Source organism: Coturnix japonica, unplaced genomic scaffold (genome assembly GCF_054131305.1).
Source record: "Coturnix japonica strain WE unplaced genomic scaffold, WE-NBRP24 Scf070, whole genome shotgun sequence".
Lineage (NCBI taxonomy): Eukaryota > Metazoa > Chordata > Aves > Galliformes > Phasianidae > Coturnix > Coturnix japonica.
Window position 1 is genome coordinate 630945 of NW_028188973.1, and position 21892 is coordinate 652836.

General features: G+C 42.1%; 1 protein-coding gene and 1 pseudogene across 1 annotated transcript; both read left to right on the plus strand.

Moving 5' to 3' along the window:
* The first annotated feature begins 30 nt into the window (after positions 1-30).
* On the plus strand, positions 31-3893 carry LOC146751649 (doublesex and mab-3 related transcription factor 3-like; annotated as a pseudogene).
* A 7267-nt stretch (positions 3894-11160) lies between these two features.
* On the plus strand, positions 11161-21538 carry LOC146751650 (uncharacterized). Its single transcript, XM_085533909.1, has 6 exons — positions 11161-11305; positions 11351-11721; positions 12473-13076; positions 13857-13894; positions 14057-14209; positions 19467-21538. Exons 1-6 carry the CDS (start codon positions 11161-11163, stop codon positions 19614-19616), a joined length of 1461 nt encoding a protein of 486 aa, XP_085390035.1. The 3' UTR covers positions 19617-21538.
* The last annotated feature ends 354 nt before the right edge of the window (positions 21539-21892 follow it).

A 21892-nucleotide genomic window follows, 5' to 3' on the forward strand; every position in this document is an offset into this window, starting at 1 on the left:
TTACTTAGCCTTACTGACATTCCTATATAAACCAGTGTAACCTGTAAGACTGGCATTGTCAAAGTGATTGTTCAGGAAGCTATTTTCACAGTTTAAGGCCAAGAAGATGCTACCGCTTTTCAAGTGCTACATGGAATTTGTTGCTTGTAAAGGTCAGCTTTCATGGTTCATGCTGTAACACTACCCTAATCCTCATCAGGATCAACAACATGGATGATGACAATGATCCTTTTTCTCCACCAGAGTCCTCTGTTTCACTGGCAAAAATACTGGAGGCAGGAAGAAGGCTGTGGGTTGGATCCTTGGGTACTTTTTCCACTGATGAAATGAAGGCAAGCAAATGACAGATCCAACTGTGCAGCCTTGGGTGTATGAATCAGTATTATCTGCTGGCTGGAGCTCCTGGTAGGTTTTGCACTAAGAAATGGTTTTGGTGTCACATTTGACATGAGACTCAGACTATCATGGGGTGTTTTGGGCTCATCTTATACACTATCTCAAGCTCTTTGGGAACAAGCAGCCTATTTTTCATTATGCAATATCGTCTTTATTCATCTACATGTTAATTGCTGGTTTCTAGCCTTTCTAGATCTGTGACCTAAGAATCACAAATCACGACAGGGGCAGAGGCAATTAGTTGTCCTCGGGCTGCTCTCTAAGACTCAAGTGTGTAAATTGCTCTTTCATTCGCACGTGAATTATTCTTAATATCCCTTCTCTGGTAATAAATACGTGGCTGTGAAGGCATGAAGATGTGTGTGTGTGTGTGTGTGTGAGGGGGGTGGGGGTGGCGGGGGATTAAGAGGGAAAGGTAGCATGACCCTCCCGTTCTCTTCTCTTTTTCAAGTAAAAGCTACCCCGAGGTCTTAACATTCTCTCAAAAAGATAATGCTACCGGTTTGTTTGCTTTCTGCATTCCCCTTGGATGCTAAGGCAAGACTAACGCAGAGAGCATAAAGAAGTTCATATGCACGTTGCCTCATATTGTATATGTGCTTCTCTATTAGCTCTGGACAGAGAGCATAACCAGATGAAAAACGGGTAAGCAGCACAGGTCAGGCAATTCAAAGAGAAAGATGGGGTCTTCAGAAGGGCACCTCAGCTTTATTCCCACTCTCATCTTCTGCAACCCGAGCCAGCAACACCCGCGGCTCCACAGGACGGCCATCGCTCCTGCCTCGGGCAGAGAACAGCCCTTTGCCATGCTGACTGTCTGCTCTGCTCTGCCAGGAGCTGATGGTTTACTTACAGCAGAGGAATGTATCTCCCGTTCTGGACAGCATGGTGACCTCCTGCTCAGCTTACTCAGACTTTTTTCTCAGAGTGACAAAGTGGGTAAATTGCACCAGAAATGCCCTGTCCATTCCCAGGGTGAGAGAGTGAGGCAGACCTGTAGGAGGCCAGTGGCCAGGATTTTCCATTTACATGCCCTTAGTTCCCTCTCAGTCTGGTAGGGGTGACTGTGAGCACAATTTGGAAGCCTTTGCTTGCTTCATGCCATATCTACTTGGGCTCATCACTGTGGGCTTGGGAAACCAGACAAGTACTTCCATTGGTTTCTGCAGACCATCTTTCACATTTGTGCATTCAGAAGCTCTGCTGTGTGAACACAGCCTCTGTCTGCATCAGCTGGCAGTGTCCCCTTCCCCAGCTGCTGATGTTTGTCAGGTCAGCACTACACTTGCATGAGGGAGGTCAGCAGAACAACATCCTTAGGTAAATGACTGCAAAGGATTTCAAGCAAATACATTGCCCCCTTTTGTGATTGGAGCCCTGGGGTATCTCCCTTTTTGTGTGTACCTCTGGTAAAAACGTGGTCCGTGGGCTTTTGCTCTGCCCTTCTTAGCTTCACACACAACAGGCAAGGTACCTGAAACAAGTGCTGAGGGAGGTTGCTAAGCATCCAGCCTTAGAAATATTTAAAGCTCAGCTGAGCAGGGACTAAAACAAATTGCTCTAGATTTTAGGCTAGTTCTGCTTTGAGCAGGAGGTTGAACCAGATGCCTTCAAGGGGTCCTTTCCAAAAAAAGATTATTTTTTTTCTAAATGTTGTGTTCTAATCAATGAAGGCATCAGGTTTGATCAGGTTTGGAAGAGAAACCTGTTTTTCTTGCTGGGGAATGAACTGGTTTCTGCAGAACAAGAACTAGGATATATTGATTTATATGAACAGCTCTGAGCCAGCAGATGTGGTGCAGTGGTTCTACCAGTGCTGCTGCACTTACAGAGGAAATGTTGGTCTTCCAGGGTATTCTCTCTGAATATTTACATCTTACAACCAGTGCAATAGGAATCCCAGAGTGAAAATGCTCAAGTTCCTCTGAGAGAACTTGCACACTGGGTTGGCTCATTGCTGTCTTGTAACTAGTGAAGAAGGATGGAAGGATTAATATAGCACATCTGATGCAGGAGAAAAAAGGATGCTTTTCTTATACGTGGAAGAATGAGACAGATGACTGAAAAGAAGCACAAAATGCCTAGGTCATGTCTCATGACTCTTGCAGTTTTGTTCTCACGTGACATTGTAAAGAGAATTTAATTTTATCAGAAAAATGCTTTTTTTTTCTTTATTCTTTCTTTCCTTCCCTAGGAGCCTGCTCTGTTCCCTATAGGGAGAGTCTGTCCTCTGGTGTCCATAGAGGCATTTGGACTTAGCATTTGTTGACTTCTCTGCCTTCCTTTGCAGACATCAGTGAGGAGAGGCTGGGTGATGCCAGCGGAACAGACAATGCTGAGACCTACAGTGACGAAGACACAGACCAAAGGAATTCCCCAGACATGGCTAAAGCCAGAACCTGCTTCACCCCTGAAAGCCCAGAAATTGTATAAGTGGATGAGGTAGGTTACGCAGTTCAGAAAAATGGTGGGAGCACGGAGAGCCGTCCAGAGAGCCCCAAGTACCATGCAGAGCAGAATCACCTACTGATAGAAGGTCCTTCTGGGACAGTTTCTTTACCTTTCAGCTTGAAAGCCAACAGACCTCCACTGGAAGTGCTGAAAAAGATTTTCCCTAACCAGAAGCTGATGGTGCTGGAGTTGATCCTGAAAGGATGTGGTGGTGACCTGGTGAGTGCTGTTGAGGTTCTCTTGTCCAGCCGGTCTTCAGTGGCCAGTGGTGAGAGAACTACTGCAGAGTCAGATGGTCTAGTTCTACCTTCCAATGGGCATATTTTTGAACACACGCTGAGTTCCTATCCTATTTCCTCTTCCAAGTGGTCAGTGGGCTCAGCCTTCAGGGTCCCTGACACACTGAGGTTCTCTGCTGACTCCAGCAATGTTGTGCCCAATCCTCTGACTGTACCTTTGCAGCACCCATTTCCTCAGCCACCTCGCTACCCGCTGATGCTGAGGAACACTTTGGCAAGAAACCAGTCCAGTCCTTTCCTGCCTAATGATGTCACCCTTTGGAACACCATGACGCTGCAGCAGCAGTACCAGCTGCGGTCCCAGTATGTCAGTCCTTTCTCTAGCAACTCGGCCAGCATCTTCCAAAGCTCTTCTGTCCTTCCTTCTCGCTCATCAGAAGATCCTAGGATCTCAATCCCTGATGACGGATGTCCTATTGTGTCTAAGCAACCTCTTTACACAGAAGATGAGTATGATGAAAGGTCTGATTCTTCAGACTCAAGAATACTCAACACATCTTCTTAGGATGACAGTTGCCATATGATAAGTAAGTAAGTCATATTTGCAGTGCAGCTGAACTACTGGGCCTGAAGAGGAGAGACGTATACTCCATGAAACACTTGCAATTGTATTAAAACTTGACTTTGCTTGGTATTGTACTATAGCAATAAAAACATAACTTATTTAATTTCTTGCACTTCATTGGATAATGCCAAATAGCAATACTCTGGCTTTAGCTCTGAGTGTGTACGACAAGGAAAGACTTTATGGCCATTGGTTACGGGACTCTGGAAGATTCGTAGCGGGAACAGAAGCTCAAGGTCTACTTTGTTCCTTAACTCAGACAACTGGGGATATTAAACTAGAATACTTGAATGCTGTTTTATAAGAGAGAACTCCTCAGGACATAAGAAATCAAACAAAAGTAGTTCAATTGCAAATGGACTAAAACAAGGACCAGTCATCATCTTTGCATTGAAAGGAAAGGCAGAAGAATTATGCACATGGAACTAGCATGAACTGCTTCTGTACTGTTTGAGCTTGGACATTTTTTAGAAAAATAATCTTATGAGTTATTCTTTTCCCATGGCTAGGTCAAAATGTGTAATGTCAGTGTAAAACCAATTACGGCTGTGAAGTGCATGAAGTGTATTGTGAAATGAACACAAGATTAAACATTGTCAGGTTAATGTAGCATGCTAAGGACTCTAGAAAAATAAACTAAGATGATCATCTTGGTTTATGTCATTTATATTGGGCAAATAGCATTTCTGAGGATAGAGAGCTGATTAACTGCCAACTGGGGCAACAATGTCTAGTTCCAGCAACAGCAGACAAGTCTATTTTTCCCAGTCCAGGTTCTGCCCCCCTGCCTCGTAGCCTGAAACTGAGTCTCAGCAAATGCTATCATGAGGGAAGCTTAGGTCCTTGGATGTGTGCTACAGACACTTTCAAGTTCAGGAGAGTGAAGCAGAACTTGTAACAGTCACAGTAAGCAGGAAAATATATATATATAAGTAAATAAGAGGCTCTCCTGCCCCTTCAGAAAAACTTTTTTTAAAAAATTTATTTATTTATTTATTTATTTATTTTCCCCTTATGCTATAGAAATAGAAATAGGAGATAGGGTGTAATAGCAGACCTTTCTTTAAAACAGTGTGGAGTTAAATGGCAGCTTTCCCAAATCTGGAAAAGTAATTATTTGAACAAATTATTGCATGTTTGCATGCATGAACTCCCCTTTTACCCTACTTTCATTACAGTGTCAGAATAACACTACAAATTGCTTCTGGTGAAGAATGCCACTACATTCACTCTCCACCTAGATATTTGTCTGTTAAGGTTTTTGTGCCATTTTTTGAACCATTTGACAGTGACCACATCTGCTTGGCAGTTGGATTTTCCAAAACACTTCTTTCTGTGTGGATGCAATGGCTGGCAGGCCTGCCATGTGTACAGATCAGCCCTACCCCTCAAACCCAATGAGGGTTCCCCTAGAGGGGGGAAGCCTAAAGCAGGTGGGCTGTAGGACCTTAGAATTTGTCAGGCATGTTGCCTAGTATCACTGCTAATGTGAATGCCTGTGTTCTCCTTTGGCATTTCATACTTCGTAATGTTTGTGTACTCAATGGATCCCACAGTTTATACTGATACTGAACAGGCACAAGCAGAAGGAGAATAAAATAAATAATGTTTTTATTTTCTCCGGGGGATAAATGATCAGAAATACACTTTTTATTGTGTATTTTTGCAATCTGTTCAGTAAAGCAATTTGTAGTTGTATGCTAGAGAGCAAAGAGGGAAAGGTGGAGAGTGGGAGAAAAGAAAATAAATAGCATTCCTTATGCAAATGTAAGAACATCTGGAATTTTCATAATGCAGAATTACAGTTTTGTACTGACACGTTTTCCTGTGCCCACATGGAATTTGTAAACAAATTCATCTTCAAGACACTCCAAGCAGAAAAGTAATAGACACTCATAAAATAAGCTTGGTCTTGCAAACAGAAAGAGATGAGGTAGTGAAATGCTGTGCTCCGACATCGTAGAGGAGTTAGGTGTGAAAGGCTCGATGCGAACAAACAGGTCCGTGAGCTCAGGTTTTGAGCTCATGCACCAAGCAGATTTCCCTCCAGCAGAGGCTTTTGTATAGGCACCCTCATAGGTTGAATGAATTCTGTTTCTTCTTCTTTCTTTTGTTTCCCAGCAGAGGGTGAATAACCTCCAGCAGGAAGACCAAACAGTGGCAACCGACAGCTCACAGTGATCTTATGCACTGTGGTCTGTGGGTTTTCAGTGAGCAGAACCTTGACATCTTGGAAATGGAACATATCTTTCAGAGAAAGATGACCTTTGGCCAAGCTGGGGCAAACTGTTCATACTACAAACATGATGGGTGAAAAAATGCAGGGTCAGCAATGCAGTTATCAGCAATTATTAAATCCTATCTCTTTTGATAAACTGTTGTGGGTTGTTTTTTTGTTTTTGTTTTTTTTCTTTGTGAAAGCGCAGAAATTAAAATAGTCATTCTTTCAGGAATCATAGAATATCTTTTGACTAAATTCACAATTATTATTATTATTTTTAAATAAAGTAAACATAAGCATGTTAAAAACAAAAACCAAACACATTTTGTTTGTCTGCAGACAACTTCTGCAGTATTTTGGCTATTTACAAGTTCCATTAAAGCAAACAAACCAACAGGAAAATAAACTAACCAACCAACCAAACTGACCCAAACAAACCAATTGGACTGACCAGCAGTTATATGTCTAGGAAAAGATACTGTTCATACAGCTGTGTTTCCAGGCTGCCACTAAATGTGGATGTCATTTCTAGACTTCACTCAACATGCAACAAGGATCTGGGGCCCTTGGCATATTGGCAGGGCCCCATGGTGCTGGAGTCTGCTCCTTATGTCTTTACCTGTGGGTAATCCTAACTCCATCCTGCCTTTACAGTGTGGGCAAATAGGAGATGAGAGAACCTCTGCTTCCCTATGCACCATAATGTACTATTGCATCCCATCCCATTCCATCTCATCCCACTCCTGGCACCTGGCCCACATGCACTACCCAATTGCACCTTTTCCTTTGCATCAGCAGACGTTCTTGAGAACACCTGTTTTGTCTCAGGCCATGCACTTCCCAGCCCTGGTTCCTGCAGGTACCAGGTCCCAGCCCTCTGTTTTCTGGCTCCGTCTCGTGGTAAAATAAGGGAGAAGACGCGTGGCTGAAGAGGAAGGAGTGAAACTGGCTGCGTGTCTGGAAACCATAAAGAACGAGCTTAAGCATCAAGAAGATCAGCGAAGCCTTTGTTGTAGTCCTGCAATTAAGTGGTCCTATTTCATTTTTATTTGTTATTTTTGTAGGGGGCGATACCGCAGCCACGAGTCACTTGGAGCAAGAGGACTTACCCTCATTTCACGGCGCAGTTCTCGCTCTGGGTGCGCGGAGCGGCTGAGCCCAGGTGCATTTTCTGTGGTGCTCCTCCTGTCAGGACGGTGATTTCACGGCTCACCACCCGCCTGTGCGCACAACACAGACGGTAACTCCGCAGGAAGCCCTTCTTCCGGCTGCTCCGCACTCAGCCGCTCCGCGGGGCGGCTGCGATCAGAACACAGCGCTGTGCTGCGCTGCCCCACGTCCCTCCCCGCGGCTCCGCAGTTGGCTGCGTGCTCCCCGCGGCCCCGACGTGCCCTCCTTGCGGCCCCAGGGCCACTCTGCGAACGCTGGCTGAACAGGCTGGCCTCGCGTTCGTGCTGACACGTTTGAAGAACGATTTGGGTTCTCCCAGTATACTGTTTCAGTCATTCACTCCTTATGTGGACGTGAGTGGGCGAGTAGGATTGAGGCTAAATGTATATGTTAATTTTAATACTGAAGCCATCCTGTATTTGAAGAAGAAGATTAATTCTTTAATTTCATTTCTTACTTGATATTGCATATTGCCATTACTGGGAAATCAAATTATTTCTGAATGCGCACTTTCCAAACTTCAATTCTAGTGGGCATATAACCCTCAAGCATCATTCTTCTCCCTTCCCTATAACCAACTAACTTAATGCAGAATCTTAATGTTCCTGCACTCGTCTGGAACACACACTGGCAGATAACAAGCCTTCTTCCCCAAGCACATTTTGATAATGCAGTGTCTCAGCAGCTTTCTGCATGACTCAGCAGCTCCTGGTAGGATGCTGTGTGTACACTGGAAATCTCAGCTGAGATTTCCCTTAGAGAGACTAATTACATTGATCTCCACAGTAACACAGTACCAGAGGGCCGTAACCACAGCTGTGTGACAAACACGTGGACACACAGTGTGAGTCCTGACATCACATGGAAGGTCAAACTTTTGTGCAGGTACTGGGCAGTAGACCTTGTAGATGGTAAGTTTAGAGCATCGTATGTGTTGAAAGATTGGGAATGCAGAGGGAGACATACTTCTAGGAGAACTGCCGTTGGAGACCAGGCTTCGTTAGAGTCTCAGCAGAACAGAAACATGTACAGAACCTTTGGGAATGCGGCTTGTTATTTCTGTATTCACTCTATGGAAAATGAAGATGAGACATGGGCAACTCTCACAAGGGTACATCCCTGCTCTGCCCACTGATCTGAGGGAGATCTCGTAGCTCATTTTGAGCGGCAGATGTCTCTTTCTCCATCTCCATGAGGTAAAAAAAGCTGCTACAAGGAGTACATGGCTATTACCTGTAAATTCTCCAGTGCTCTGTAAGAACTGGACACCAATGCTGGGGCTGATTACCTTTAATATGTTCATTAATGATACTGACAGTGGGGTTGAGTGCACCCTTAGCAAGCTTGTGGATGGCACCAAGCTGTGGGGTGCAGTTGACACTCCAGAGGGACAGGATGCCATCCTGAGGGACCTAGACAGTGCTGAGCAATGGGCACAAGTAACTGTATGAGATTCTATAAATCCAAGTACAAGATGTTGCACCTGAGCAGAGGAAACCCAATATCCACAATACCTGTGGGATGAAAGGATTCAGTGCAGCCCTGCCAAAAAACACCTGACAATGCGCCCCTTGTGTCATGGTTTTGTAATGCTGCTATCAATATTCCACATCATAACATCATGTGCAGTATGGATCACTGAAAGGTTCATACTCCAGTTCCATGGAATAAGCCCTGAAGTTTCCTGTTCGTTGTGGGAGAGTCGGACCAGATGGCCATCAGAGGTCCCTTCCAACTCTGAGGTTTCTGTGATTCTATAATTCTGTGAAAGCTTAGCACCTTAGAAGACAAACATTCAAACTATTAGACAAGCCAGGTACTTGACCAGGAAATTAGAATTTGGAGCCTACTAAGTGAATTATCCTCAATGAGAAATTCTGTTATTGTCTCCTGAGAGAACAGAGTTTTATTCCAGTCAGGCAGTTATCCCATTTGTTCCCTTCTCACAGGATTTCACTGTTTGATTTTGTTTGTTTGTTTTTTAAGGGTCAAATATTCTGTTATCAGAATACAATAAATTAGTATTTGCTACCATCTAGTGGTAGCATTTATTTTATTGCCTCTACATGCTTTGTTCTGCAATAACGTTCTTCTTTTCTGTCATCAGATGCCTCTCTACGTGAACGCCTGCATGCTGAAGAAGATGCCTGCATGCTGAAGAACCTTTTAGGTTTCTAGATATCTGACCTCAGATTCCTCCACCGTTGTCCTACTGCTGCCTACTGTTTCTTCCAGGATCGCTGCTCGAGACTCTGCTCCGTGGGACCTCGCTGCCCGAGACTTCGCTTCTTGAGACCACGGTACTCTGACCATCTTTTCTGCGATTCACCGATCTGCTGTTTGCAGCCTGCTACTCCGCTGCTGCTCTCCCCTACGCTTATTTTGCCCCGGACCAACGTTAACAACGTGCTACGGGACGCTGCTGCATCCAGGAGGTGACTATTCCCCGCTTTAATGTAATTCTTGCTCTTTTCTGCCTTTTTCTATCGCCTACTTTCCCTTCCCCATGTGGGAATCAAATGTTGTTTCTGCATTTAGAATAAGATAAGAATATTTTATTTCAAGGTCTCATTATATAAGTGAAGCAGTTTGTAGTTATTAGGTAGAGTTATTAGGTACAAAGACTGCAGCTCCTGTCTGTCCAGCTGTCTGAAATAGAACTACTGATTTTTGGTGCTGGACAAAGAAGACCTGAATAATAAACGATCCAAAGAGGAGAAGTTGAAATAATTAACAATATGCCTGTATAAACTAGCAACAATGTATGTTTTAGTGTTTTGTTGTACGCATTGTAAAAATACCTAAGGATGTGCCTGAAGAGATATCGGGAAGGACTGGGATCACCCCCGCCCCGGGCTCTTTGTTTAACGACGATTTCTGGGACAGAATGAAAGAAGCTTTGGAGGAAATCAACATATCAATGCGATAAGAGTACCGAGACATCTTGGAAACAGAAACAGCAGGATGGCGACTGGCAAGATAGCAAGTGAACTAACAAATTTCAGAATGTAATTAACAAATGCAAACCTCGGGTAAAATTGTAACCTGCAATACCCAACCAAAGGGGAGAGGGGAGGGGGAAACATATGGGAGAAAAGGTATAAAAACTGTAACATCATGTCCATAGGCACGCTTCTGCCATCAGGGCGCCCGCCATTGCAATAGCGAATAAAAACTGCTTTTATCAGATATACCGTCCTGACCAAAAATTATTGAGGATATTTCCAACACCCATCCCCCTAATTTTGATATTTCGTCGCTCTCCCTTCCCCATCCCCTCAGCTGTCTATCATTTCTAATAAACTGATCGGATCAACATTTGAATGCTCTTCTTCTTAATCTCACGCCGGGCATAACATATCAAAAGAACCTTTGCCTCACTCCTAAATTGGAGCGAGACATTTTTATTGGCGCAGTCGGCAGGATACTCGTCGTGAGAGTGTTGTCCTTCTAGTTTCTCTAAAACTTGTCTGTCTGTTTCTCCTGGAGTTGCAAGGAGCGATTGTTTTGATAACTTCATTTGATGTGAGCACCTCTCCAGGAAGACCGCTCCGCATTCTGAAACTTTCTCTCTTACGTGTCTACCTCTCGGGGACGTATGAATTAATTTGGACTGTTTGCTTTTGTTTTACACGTGTGTGCCTCCCTGGGGAGTCTATTTTGCATTGTAGTGGTTTTAAGTATCTTGTGACGTACCTTTGGTTTTAAAAAGTTTTGTGTGTGCACCTCCTGGGGAATTGGCGTGTGCTTCTCCAAGAAGTTTATTACTTTTGAGAAACTTAGAAGTTATTTCTAACTTTTGTTGCTTGAAGGTTGAAGTTTTTCGTTGTGGCTTGCCAGGATAGCCAGGACAGATTGAGGTGTTTACACTTTCTTTGGAAGTGTTGATTGAGTCGTTTGGTCTTTTGTGTAAAGGAGTGTTTTGAGCAGTTGTTGGTTTTGTTCAGTGTTCGCCTCTCTGAGGAGATAAGGAATCACCTCCTCCTCCCTCAACGTAGATTTTGTTGCCTGTAGATTTTGTTGTGAGTAAAATTACATTTGCTATGGAAGGTGAAAATATGTTGTTTGATATCCTTGAAAAGAACGCGTCTCGGCCATCGTCATCAGGGATGGACTGGGCACGTGAAAACTGGTATAACTTGCAGGCTGTTTCTGACCGCATTTGCGTTTTACAACATGGGGCTCGTACCCGAGCCGGGAAAGGCAAATCATTTATTTGTGCGGTACTCGGTGCTGCTTTAAAAGCAGCCGTGGAGTTCCGAGACCAGCAGCTCGAGGCGGAAAACCAGACTATACAGTCGTTACAAGAAACAGTTAAAACAACCCAGGAACTCGTGAAAGCCTTGCAAAACCAAATTGGAAATCTAGAAGTACAATTGGAAAGAGAGAGACATAATTCGGCCTTGTTACAAATGGCTTTTAAGGAAATTTTAACATATAAAGATGCGGGTGACACTGATATGCATGGTGCACCACAAGAAAAACTGTATCCTCAGGAAGAACTGAAAGAAACGAAACAAAGTTTTGATAAGATTGAAACCCCAATAGCCCCTTTGCGCCCTCTAATAAAAACAGAATATACCTTTGATAATGGAGAGGACCTGGATCCTCAAATGAATGTTAAAGAAATTCCGTTTTCTGCCACTGAATTAGCAAAACTGAAAAAAGGTTTTAGCCACTCTCCAAAGGAATTGGAAACTGGATGGATGCTGGTGTATGAAATCCTCACTTCTGTTATAGACCACGCGTGCTGTGCGGCTCCTCTGTTTAGCTCTGTAGGTACCGGGAGCAATTTATGTGTTTTGAAGAACTGCCCAACCTGATAACTCATCTTTGCCACATTAAAAGATAGTTTTGTTGATGGCTGTTGAGTACACAAGCTCTGATAAGTCAGTGCAAAAAGGCAGCAGAAAAAAAAAAAAAAAGGAAAAGAAAAAAGAAAAAGGAAAGCTATGAATGTTAAACGTGGAAGGCTGCATTGTGCCCAAGTACCAGTGTGCAGGAAACATGGCCTGCAGCACTCCTGGGAAAGGGTGATGGAAGATAAAGAAGGCTGTGTCATAACATACCTTTGATGAAGAGAAACCACTGGGAAAGACAGATGTGGCATCCCTGAAGTCATCACTCTTAAGCTTGTCTGAACCTTTTTTTCCTGCCCCTGCGTTGAGCACAGATACATGTTGGGCAGAGAAATGGCTTGAGAGCAGCCCTGAGGAGAGGGCTGTGGGGCTGTGGGTTGAGGTAAGATTCAATATGAGCTGTCAATGCGTGCTTGCAGCCCAGAAGGCCACCAGTAGCCTAGACTGCATGAAAAGAAGCGTGAGCAGGCTTTGAGCAAGCTGGTCTAGAGGGAGGTGTCCCCTCCAGCAGGAGGGCTCCCTGGGATCAGCCTTGGGAGCAGTGGGCATCCTGCAGACGGCACGGCTCTGGGAAGTCGCCGGCGGGGCTCCGCCGAACGGGGAAGGGGCGGCGCGACCCCGCGCCCTCCCAGGCACCCCCGCTGCGCCGCTGTCCCACCGCCCCCCGGGCCTCCGAGGGGCGAGCCGACCCGCCTCCGTCCCGCGGGGGCCGGCCGTCAGGGAGCCCGAGCCCGCGCCGCTGAGGCGGACGGAACCGCCTCTCTTCGCCCCGCCGTTGGCTCCGACCGGGAGCCTGTGTGAGGCCGCCGCTCCGCAGTGGAGCCGCGGCCGGGCGGGCGGCACCGGGCATCGCTATGGAGAGGAACCCCATCCCGGTGCTGACGGTGCAGACGACGCCCTACGAGGACCAGCGGCCGACGGGCGGCGGGGGGCTGCGGCGCCCCACGGGGCTCTTGGAGAGCCAGCGCAACTACCTGCCCAACTTCGTGCAGAGCCTGCTCTCCTCCGTCGATCTCCGCGACCGCCAGGGCTGCACCATGGTGGTGGGCAGCGACGGCCGCTACTTGAGCAAGACGGCCATCGAGATCGTCGTCCAGATGGCCGCGGCCAACGGGGTAAGCTCTCCATGCACATGGCCAGAAAATGCCTGGAGATAAAGCAGCTGAGCCCTGTTCATGGTTCACATATATCAGCACCAATGTTCCTTTTAACCTTTAAGAGTTTTATTTAGAAAGGAGGTGCCTGTCTCAGAGTCGTATGTGACTTGACATGTGATTCATGGAATCTCAGAACTGTGGGGGTTGGAATGGACAACTGGGGATCATCAAGTCCAGTCCTGCTAAAGCAGGTTCACGACAATAGTTTTGTTCTAGGTTCTATCATTTCACTCAAGAATCTTGTTTGTATTTCAAATAAATTTTTGCATTGCTATGGAATTTGTGGGAGAACTTTGTCTTAGAGACTGTCATTGATCCGTATGACTAGCAGCAGGAGGAGTAAGAACATATCTCTGACACCAGTGTGGTAACAAGTGACTTAAGGTTGCAAGTCAGGTAATTTAATGACTGTTATTTAGAGACATAATCTTGGTTTTCATATCCTCAGATTTCTTGTCAGAGGTCCAGTTACTTGTTTTGTTGCTTCTGTACTGGAAGAGCTTTTCCAATTCACTAAAACAAGCAAAAAATAAGAATTTCTCTAGCCTGGTTTGGTGGACTTTTTTTAGCTACAGGTATGAGTTACTAAGGCAAACTAATCAGGTGACAAGTGCTGTGTTGCGATATGCTGGGAGTTCTGAAAATACTAGGAACGATTTCAAATGTGATGATAGTTGTGTGGAAAGGAGTGCTTAAAGCAGCTAATGGTTTTACTCCATTTTAATGTTCTCCCTTTAGGTATTGTATCTGTTGTTTATGCAAAGCATGGATTGCAGGTAAGATACTGGATTTCCCACATGTTTTAGATAAACTGCTACCCAGAACAGCTGTTGCAATGATGTTCATTTTGGTTAATTTTTTTACAATTGCTTTAATTCTTACAACAAATAAGGATATATTTCGTTTATTGTGGCTCACTAGTACTGTGTTTTGAACAGGAACAAAGAACTGATAAGCATGCAATTTTCAGCTTCTTACCAAGGCAGCAGCATCTCTGCAAAGAGTTGTCAGGTTACTTGACATGTGATTCATGGAATCTCAGATCTGTGGGGGTTGGAATGGACAACTGGGGATCATCAAGTCCAATCCTGGTAAAGCAGGTTCACGACAATAGTTTTGTTCTAGGTTCTATCATTTCACTCAAGAATCTTGGTTGTATTTCAAATAAATTTTTGCATTGCTATGGAATTTGTGGGAGAACTTTGTCTTAGAGACTGTCATTGATCCGTATGACTAGCAGCAGGAGGAGTAAGAACATATCTCTGACACCAGTGTGGTAACAAGTGACTTAAGGTTGTAAGTCAGGTAATTGAATGACTGTAATGGCAGCTACGGGGAGGAGAGGTCAGAGGGTTGGACTACTACATACTGTATCGGATTAACAGATGATTTAGTTGCCTGGAAGTAGAATAAAATGTCAGGTAACAGAGGCATCTAAGTAAAGTGTACTGAAAGAACAGACCTACAGAACAGTGAGGATTGGTAAGTGCAGAAATAGTTTTTCATTTCTAGCTTTTTCATTGATAGTTGGCCATAAAAACAGTTCCTTACAATGTAGTCACTTAAGCAGTATGAATGAAAATCATACATTGTGTAAAATGAATTTGGCATAGTTTAAATGCAAATTAATTTGAGCATTTTTTAAACATGCTTAATCCAGTTGTTTTAATTATTGTCCCAACTTGAGAGAGGAGAAGCCAGAAGGCCTTGTCAACGAAGCATCTCGGTATGGATATCAAAACCACATTTTTAATCATAGTCAGTGACTGCACTGTGCGGAAGATCATTCAAAATTGATTCTTTTTCTTTTCTAAGGTTTTCCCCTCCCTTGCTTTTAAACAAAGGTAGAAAACAAAACTTACTCTGTACTTCGTTTGATCATTCTGCTTAGATGTGAATTTTCTAATAAGTAGGTTGATCTGAAAATAATGCCTCCTCTTTTTTTCCATGGAAACTACAACAGATAGAGTACAAATAACAGGTTGATAGAAGCTCAACTTTCAGCTACAAAAACAGTTTTCAGTATAGTCTCCTCACCATTAGCTATACATTTTTGCTAGCAGTGAGAAAGCCTCAGCATGCTGTGCTTGTAAACATTTCAGTGGCCATGGCTTGTCTTTCATGTCACTGTCTGCTGCTACTTTTGTCTACTGAAATGCACAAGCCACAAGTAACCTCAAGAAGCTTATACTGTAGTCATTCCATGATGTTTTAGTTGGCTGATGGTTTGGTTAATGTTTGCCTTCCTGTACTAACAATCTAGTAATTTTACAGTGCTATGAGAGACATACTGCTTCTGCCTTACAAAAAACTGCTTGTTCAAGGTGTTCCTTTTTTCTTTTTCCAAATGCATAGGCAGGTTGCATTAGCTGATCTTGTAATCGTCAATAAAACGTGTTTGGTTTCGTGGGAAGAATTGAATAAAGTCAGACCAACTGTCAGGTATGAAATTTCTGGTTTAACCGTGACATTGTATGTGCTCAAATGTTATTAGAAATTAGATCTCATGATTGTTCCAACAGATCGTGTAGTGAAAAAGAGCAGTGAGAAAGCAGTGAAAAAGAGTCTGCCCCTTTCTGGAGATGTTTCCAGTGCATTTCTGTGCTTCCACAGTCTTATCAGCTTGCCTAAGTAAGATTTGATGTTACCTGCTCAGAAGTGTAGAATTATAGAATAGAATCCAAGAATGCTCTTAAGTTGGAAGGAACCTTCAAGGACCATTGACTCCAACCTCTGGCTCTACTCAGGACCACCCAAAATTCCAATTCTATGTCTGAGAGCTTTCTCCAAATGTTCCTTGAACTCTGGCTGCTTGGGGCTGTTCCATGTCTACCGCCCTCTGGTGAAGAACCTTTTCCTAATACCCAACCTGACCCTCTTCTGGTGCAACTCCACACCGTTTCCTTGGCTAAATTAGGCCTAAAAAATGCCTTATAATAGACCTTTGTCTTAAGTGCTCACATTCTTATACTATTGGGCAGCTGTTGCCATTTGTCTGAGTTAACTACAGGGGGCAGTGTCTGGTAGTACATACATGTTTATTAGCAAATCTAAAGGGGTATGGAAGATATCTGAATAATTGTCATGGATGTAAAAGAACAAATGGGCTGAATCAAAGCAGTGTTCAAAGGTGTGTTCCATCTTTCTCAGTACCCTGGCAGACAAAATGGAATATTGAGAAATACTTTGCAATGTTATTTGTGGTTCAGACTCTTGAGAATTCTTAACCTTGCAGTTTGTACTGGGAGAAGAAAAATGCTCTGTTCAGTAGTAATATTTTATTGTCAGAAGTTGTGAATTTTGACCTTGGTTCGGCTATAAAATGTCACAAAAGCAAACTTTTTCTTGATGCCTCTTGGACTGTAAAACATTGAGTAACAGTGTGAGAGATGTTGTTATGTTTCTTGTATTGCTCTACATTGTTAAATTGTTCAATCGATATATTACAGTTGCGTTTGCACCTCATTTTGCTTTTTTCTATTTATTTTAGGTCAATAAATGGACTTGTCGAAATTTTGGAGACACAAAGGTCGAGGTATTAGATTAACCTGTATTCCAACAAGTACCAAATCCTGTCCCACTGACATTATTTTTACCAAGCTTTCATTATGATCTGTTGGCTGTGCACATGCATACCTACCTGTACTGTGTTTTAATGTGTGCTTGTGTTCAAAGAGGTACAGAACGATTGTTCCCATCAGAGAATTAGATAACACTTAGGCATCCAATACAAATCACATCTTTCAGAAAACAGATTCTTGTGTGGTTTTGTTTGTTTGTTTGTTTGGTTTTTTTTTAGTATTAATTTATTTTTTAACTGTATTCACTAAAATTCTCTTTTTATGCTCCCATATTACTGTACAGCTGAAAGCTGCTTTACTCCATGGTAGATAGCACTGACTGCTGACATCTGAAAATAGGGCTAGCTTCTGGTGCTTTGCATTGGAATAAGAGATCAGGAAAAAAAAACAACAAACATGAACAATTATTGGTATTTTTAAAAATGAGTAATCGAAGCTTCAGTACACATAATTCTTACATGCAGTGAAAATACAAAGCTTTCTTTCTCTCCCTATCTGTGCAGAGTTGATCTTTCCAATGTGCTGGACCTGCATGCTTTTGACAGTCTATCTGGAATCAGGTATGGCAATAATTTCACTTTTATTAAAAGGAATGCTCATTGCATAGATACACGCATGAAGTAGGTACATTTACATTTAGGCAGAGTCTGCATCTGAATTTCTGTTCCATATTCTAGTTCAGACACTTGTTTACAATTCTCAGTAAGAGTAAGAAGTACTAGAAAGAGGATGTTTTTCCACTTGAGATACATGCAGCAAAAGATTGTAGGGTTTGTAAAATGAAATGAGAGCCAAAGCACCCACGATTGTTTGGCGTTTTCCCCCCGTTTCCCTTGTTGAGGCTTTAAGTTGTCCATTAGTACTACTACTACTAAATAAGATCTCAGTGCTTTTTTCTGGTTCTCTTAAAACTCAGAGGATTTAATTTTTTTCTTGCTTTACATTGTGATGAACTGGAGACCTTAGTTTTCACAGGAAACTCTGAGTTCCACAACAACCTAAGCCTTGGAAATGTTGTTCAGCGTGTTCCTGGATCCGTTATGTCCTCTGGTTCTTTTATGACTAAGAGGCTCAGCTTTAAATTAGGAAGCACTGCACAGTGTGCAGTGGGAATTAGCTTTGGGAATGAGTTAAGTAGAAAGTGGTGTATAGTATTTCACTTCATTTTATACTGCACATTTTACTCTTAGAAGCAATGGCTTTGTTCCTTTTTTACTTCCTAACATAGTTTCAAAAAGTGATGCCCCACAAATCATCCCACAGATGTCAGAAGTTACTTTTTTGTTTTATAAAGATGTAAGAGTGTAAAATGTATATAGAAGTCCGTGGCGACTTACTCTATGATGGTTAAAAGTTATTAGGTCGTACTACTAGCCTTGTTGTGAAAATGGGTCTCCTAAGTCTTTCTTGTAAGACACTGACAGCTGAGTTAGAACAAAGCGTTTCTAACCATAACAGACTCTCTTGGCCCAAGGACAGCTTGAATCCAACCAGAAATGACCATCCAATAGGTCACTCCTTGCTTTATCACTCATAGGTCAGAATTTTTTTCCTAATCTAGAAAGGAAATCCGTAATTGTTCTGTCCATTACTATAGTCAAGTTAGATAATTGACAGTGGAATTCCAGCAGTTAATCTGTGGCAGACTTCCTATCACAGATCATTTGAAAGATCAAACAAACATAATTAAACATAACTATTCTGAGATTAAAGCTGAATTAACAGTTGAAAATTACTTTGATAACAGCACTTTAGTTTTGGTCTGCAGTACTGAAGAGTTTGTGTAGATCTTGTTTGAGATAATGACACTGCATCCATCCAGTGCAAATGCAACATCTGCTTGTTTACAGCTTGCAGAAAAAATTGGAGAGTATGAAGACAACAAATGCACATCTCGACAAGGTAATTACAACAAGCACTGCTTCAGTCTCGCTGTTAGAAGATAGTTCAGGATAACTGCAACCATGGCATACTAATCATCTTATTTTTTCAGAAGGTTTCAGGTAGAGAATAGTATGTTTAAGATCTCTGGAATATTACACTGAATGCCATGTACTTTGATACAGATAGATAGTAAATGTATATACTGAGTTCTGCTTTCAAATATGGTTTAAGAGTTCTGTTGTTGGAAACAGTGTTCTTGTACATTACTACAACAGACAAGTAATACTATTCTTTTCAATATTTGTCCTTATTGAGCAATTGAGATTTGAGAATTGAGCCCTATACTTACACCTGATATTTATCCCGTAGGTCGAAATGATGTCAGTGTTTGTAGATATTGGGGAGTTGCTGTTCACAACTTTGCATTAATTAAGGTGTTAGAGAGACACATTCTGTGAGTGCTTCCCTTTGTTTTTACACAGAAAATCAACAGATCAACCTGTAACAGTGAATTAGGTTTTCCTATAAATTTGATATAAATCCTATAATGGCACGTGTGCTAGAAGGTTAGGAATGTGAAATGCTTTGTTTTTCCAGATATGTAACCCAGCTTTTATTTATGTCAGGGTAGAATCTTCTCTCTTGCTCTGTGCAATAAAACAATCCTTGCATATTACAGTGTAAATTGCATTTTTATCTTGGTGATTGTGTTTTATTTAGAGAGAAAATACAGTATTTTGTCTGTTTTGTGGTTTTGATTTTTAATAAATAATTGAAGGGGAAAGGGTCTGGCCTGTCACTCCTTTAGAGTATAAGCAGTTGTGTGGTAAATGCTGCTTTTAAGCATCTATCTTGTCTGTCTTGTGTGTCTTTCCATTTACAGGACATAGTGACAGTAACACTTGAAGTCCTAGGAAATATTAAGGAAGAAAACCTTAATCTCTTTATACAGGTAAATATGAATACATCGCAGTCAAGTGCGAAATCATTGTGTCCTTTTGTAGAAAATCATCTTACGCTGTTGTGTTTGTGAAAACATTTTTCCTCTTTGTAGAATCTTCTGTGGGAAAAGAATGTGAAAGATAGGACTGGATGTACCACGGATGTCATAAGACTGAAGGTTTGCCTGAAACTTCCAACCTCTTTGTTTTGTGCTTTCCCTCTTTTTAAATGGAAAGAAACTGCAGTGTATTGTCAGCCACATACAGGTCAAAGAGCAGACAAAAGAGAGAACATCAGTTTGTCATTGATCCATGTAGAGACACTTAAATACCTGCCGGCCAATGAGACCACTCAAGGTAGCTGACGGAGAAGCAAACCACAGTACTACTTGCTGTGTAGTGAAAGGGGAGACTTGCAGTCCCAAACATGAGTGGGACAGGATGAATGATCAGGACATAAGTGAAAGGAGGTGATGTTGTTTTCCCCTCCTTTGCTCTGAAAGGTCTCATCCATTTCACCTAGATGGCTCCTTAGCTAGGGATGTAGTTACAGGTTTCTGTCCACGATTACAGTTATTGGCATAATAAACAGAAGTTTAATTGAGTGTAACAATGCAGCACAATGCTAGTTATGGTCCACCTAAAATTTTTTTATTACATCAGGCTGCAGTTTTAAAGATGTGATTTACACATAAGTGTATTCATCCCCGTGTACGATTCATTGCATAGTTCTGAGGTGAACGTTGGTGATGCTTGAGGATATACTTTCATTTTCCTTAAACCACAAAGCTAAGTAAATGATAAAAAAGTCGATTGTATGATTAGACAAGGTCTAAGGAAAACAATCGAATGTGCTGTGATTTGTTTCCTGAGAACATATGTGTGTCACAGGCAGCAAGGTAATTATTTCTACTTCACTGGAAGAAAGGTTTATTTCTTGACAAGTAGAACAACAGCAGCATAAAGCCAGCAGTGCTGATGCACTTCAAGCTGTCTGTTGTAGTCATTAGCTGTACTGCTGATTAGAAGTATGCTTCTGTTGTACTGAGCTTTGGGATCAAAGTAATATTTACATGATATTTTAGACAGTTTTCTAGTGATGAAAACTCTTTTAGTGCAACGTTTGGCATGTGAGTTAATGGACTTAGTTTTGAAAGTATTCCGTTGTTAATTCCATTGCTAGTCATTTCACCACCCAGATATTTGTTCTTTCTCTGCTATTGAGAGATTCTGTTTCAAGACAGTGTAAGTGTTAAGCATGAGAACTCAGTGGGAACAGACTCAGCATTTTTGCCTATTTTACATCACCTTGGACAGGTGATGAGGCTTTCATAGAGACATATATCATACATACAATCAAAGTGGCATGGTAGGAGATGACATTGAAATTTGCACAAATATTCCAGGTAACGGTCCAAATGAGAAGCTGAAGGCAGAGTATAGCAAAGTATAATTCTTAATTGTAAGAATGGTTGTTACAAGAGATGACTCTGTTGCATTGTTATTTTGATCAACCTCTGCATATTTGTCAGAGGTTTTTCCCTGCTCTGTGTACTTGTAAAGTTGTTTTGGTTTTTTTTCTCCATAAGTATTTTGTTTTTAAAGGTTTGTTTATATACTCTAAGAGTTATTTTTCTGGTAAGGGACTCGTATCTATTCAAGGCAAATCTCATCAAGAGAGAGTCCAAGGTGTCCATGAGCTGTATGATCTGGAAGAGACTGCAATAGAATGGAAAGAAGATGAAAAAAGAACCAATAGGTTCATTCCCAGGGTGAGAGAGTGAGGCAGACTACTACATACTGTATCGGATTAACAGATGATGTAGTTGCCTGGAAGTAGAATAAAATGTCAGGTAACAGAGGCATCTAAGTAAAGTGTACTGAAAGAACAGACCTACAGAACAGTGAGGATTGGTAAGTGCAGAAATAGTTTTTCATTTCTAGCTTTTTCATTGATAGTTGGCCATAAAAACAGTTCCTTACAACGTAGTAACTTAAGCAGTATGAATGAAAATCATACATTGTGTAAAATGAATTTGGCATAGTTTAAATGCAAATTAATTTGAGCGTTTTTTAAACATGCTCAATCCAGTTGTTTTAATTATTGTCTAGCACTTGACAGAGGAGAAGCCAGAAGGCCTTGTCAACGAAGCATCTCGGTATGGATATCAAAACCACTTTTTTAATCATAGTCAGTGACTGCGCTGTGCGGAAGATCATTCAAAATTGATTCTTTTTCTTTTCTAAGGTTTTCCCCTCCCTTGCTTTTACACAAAGGTAGAAAACAAAAATTACTCTGTACTTCATTTGATCATTCTGCTTAGATATGAATTTTCTAACAAGTAGGTTGATCTGAAAATAATGCCTC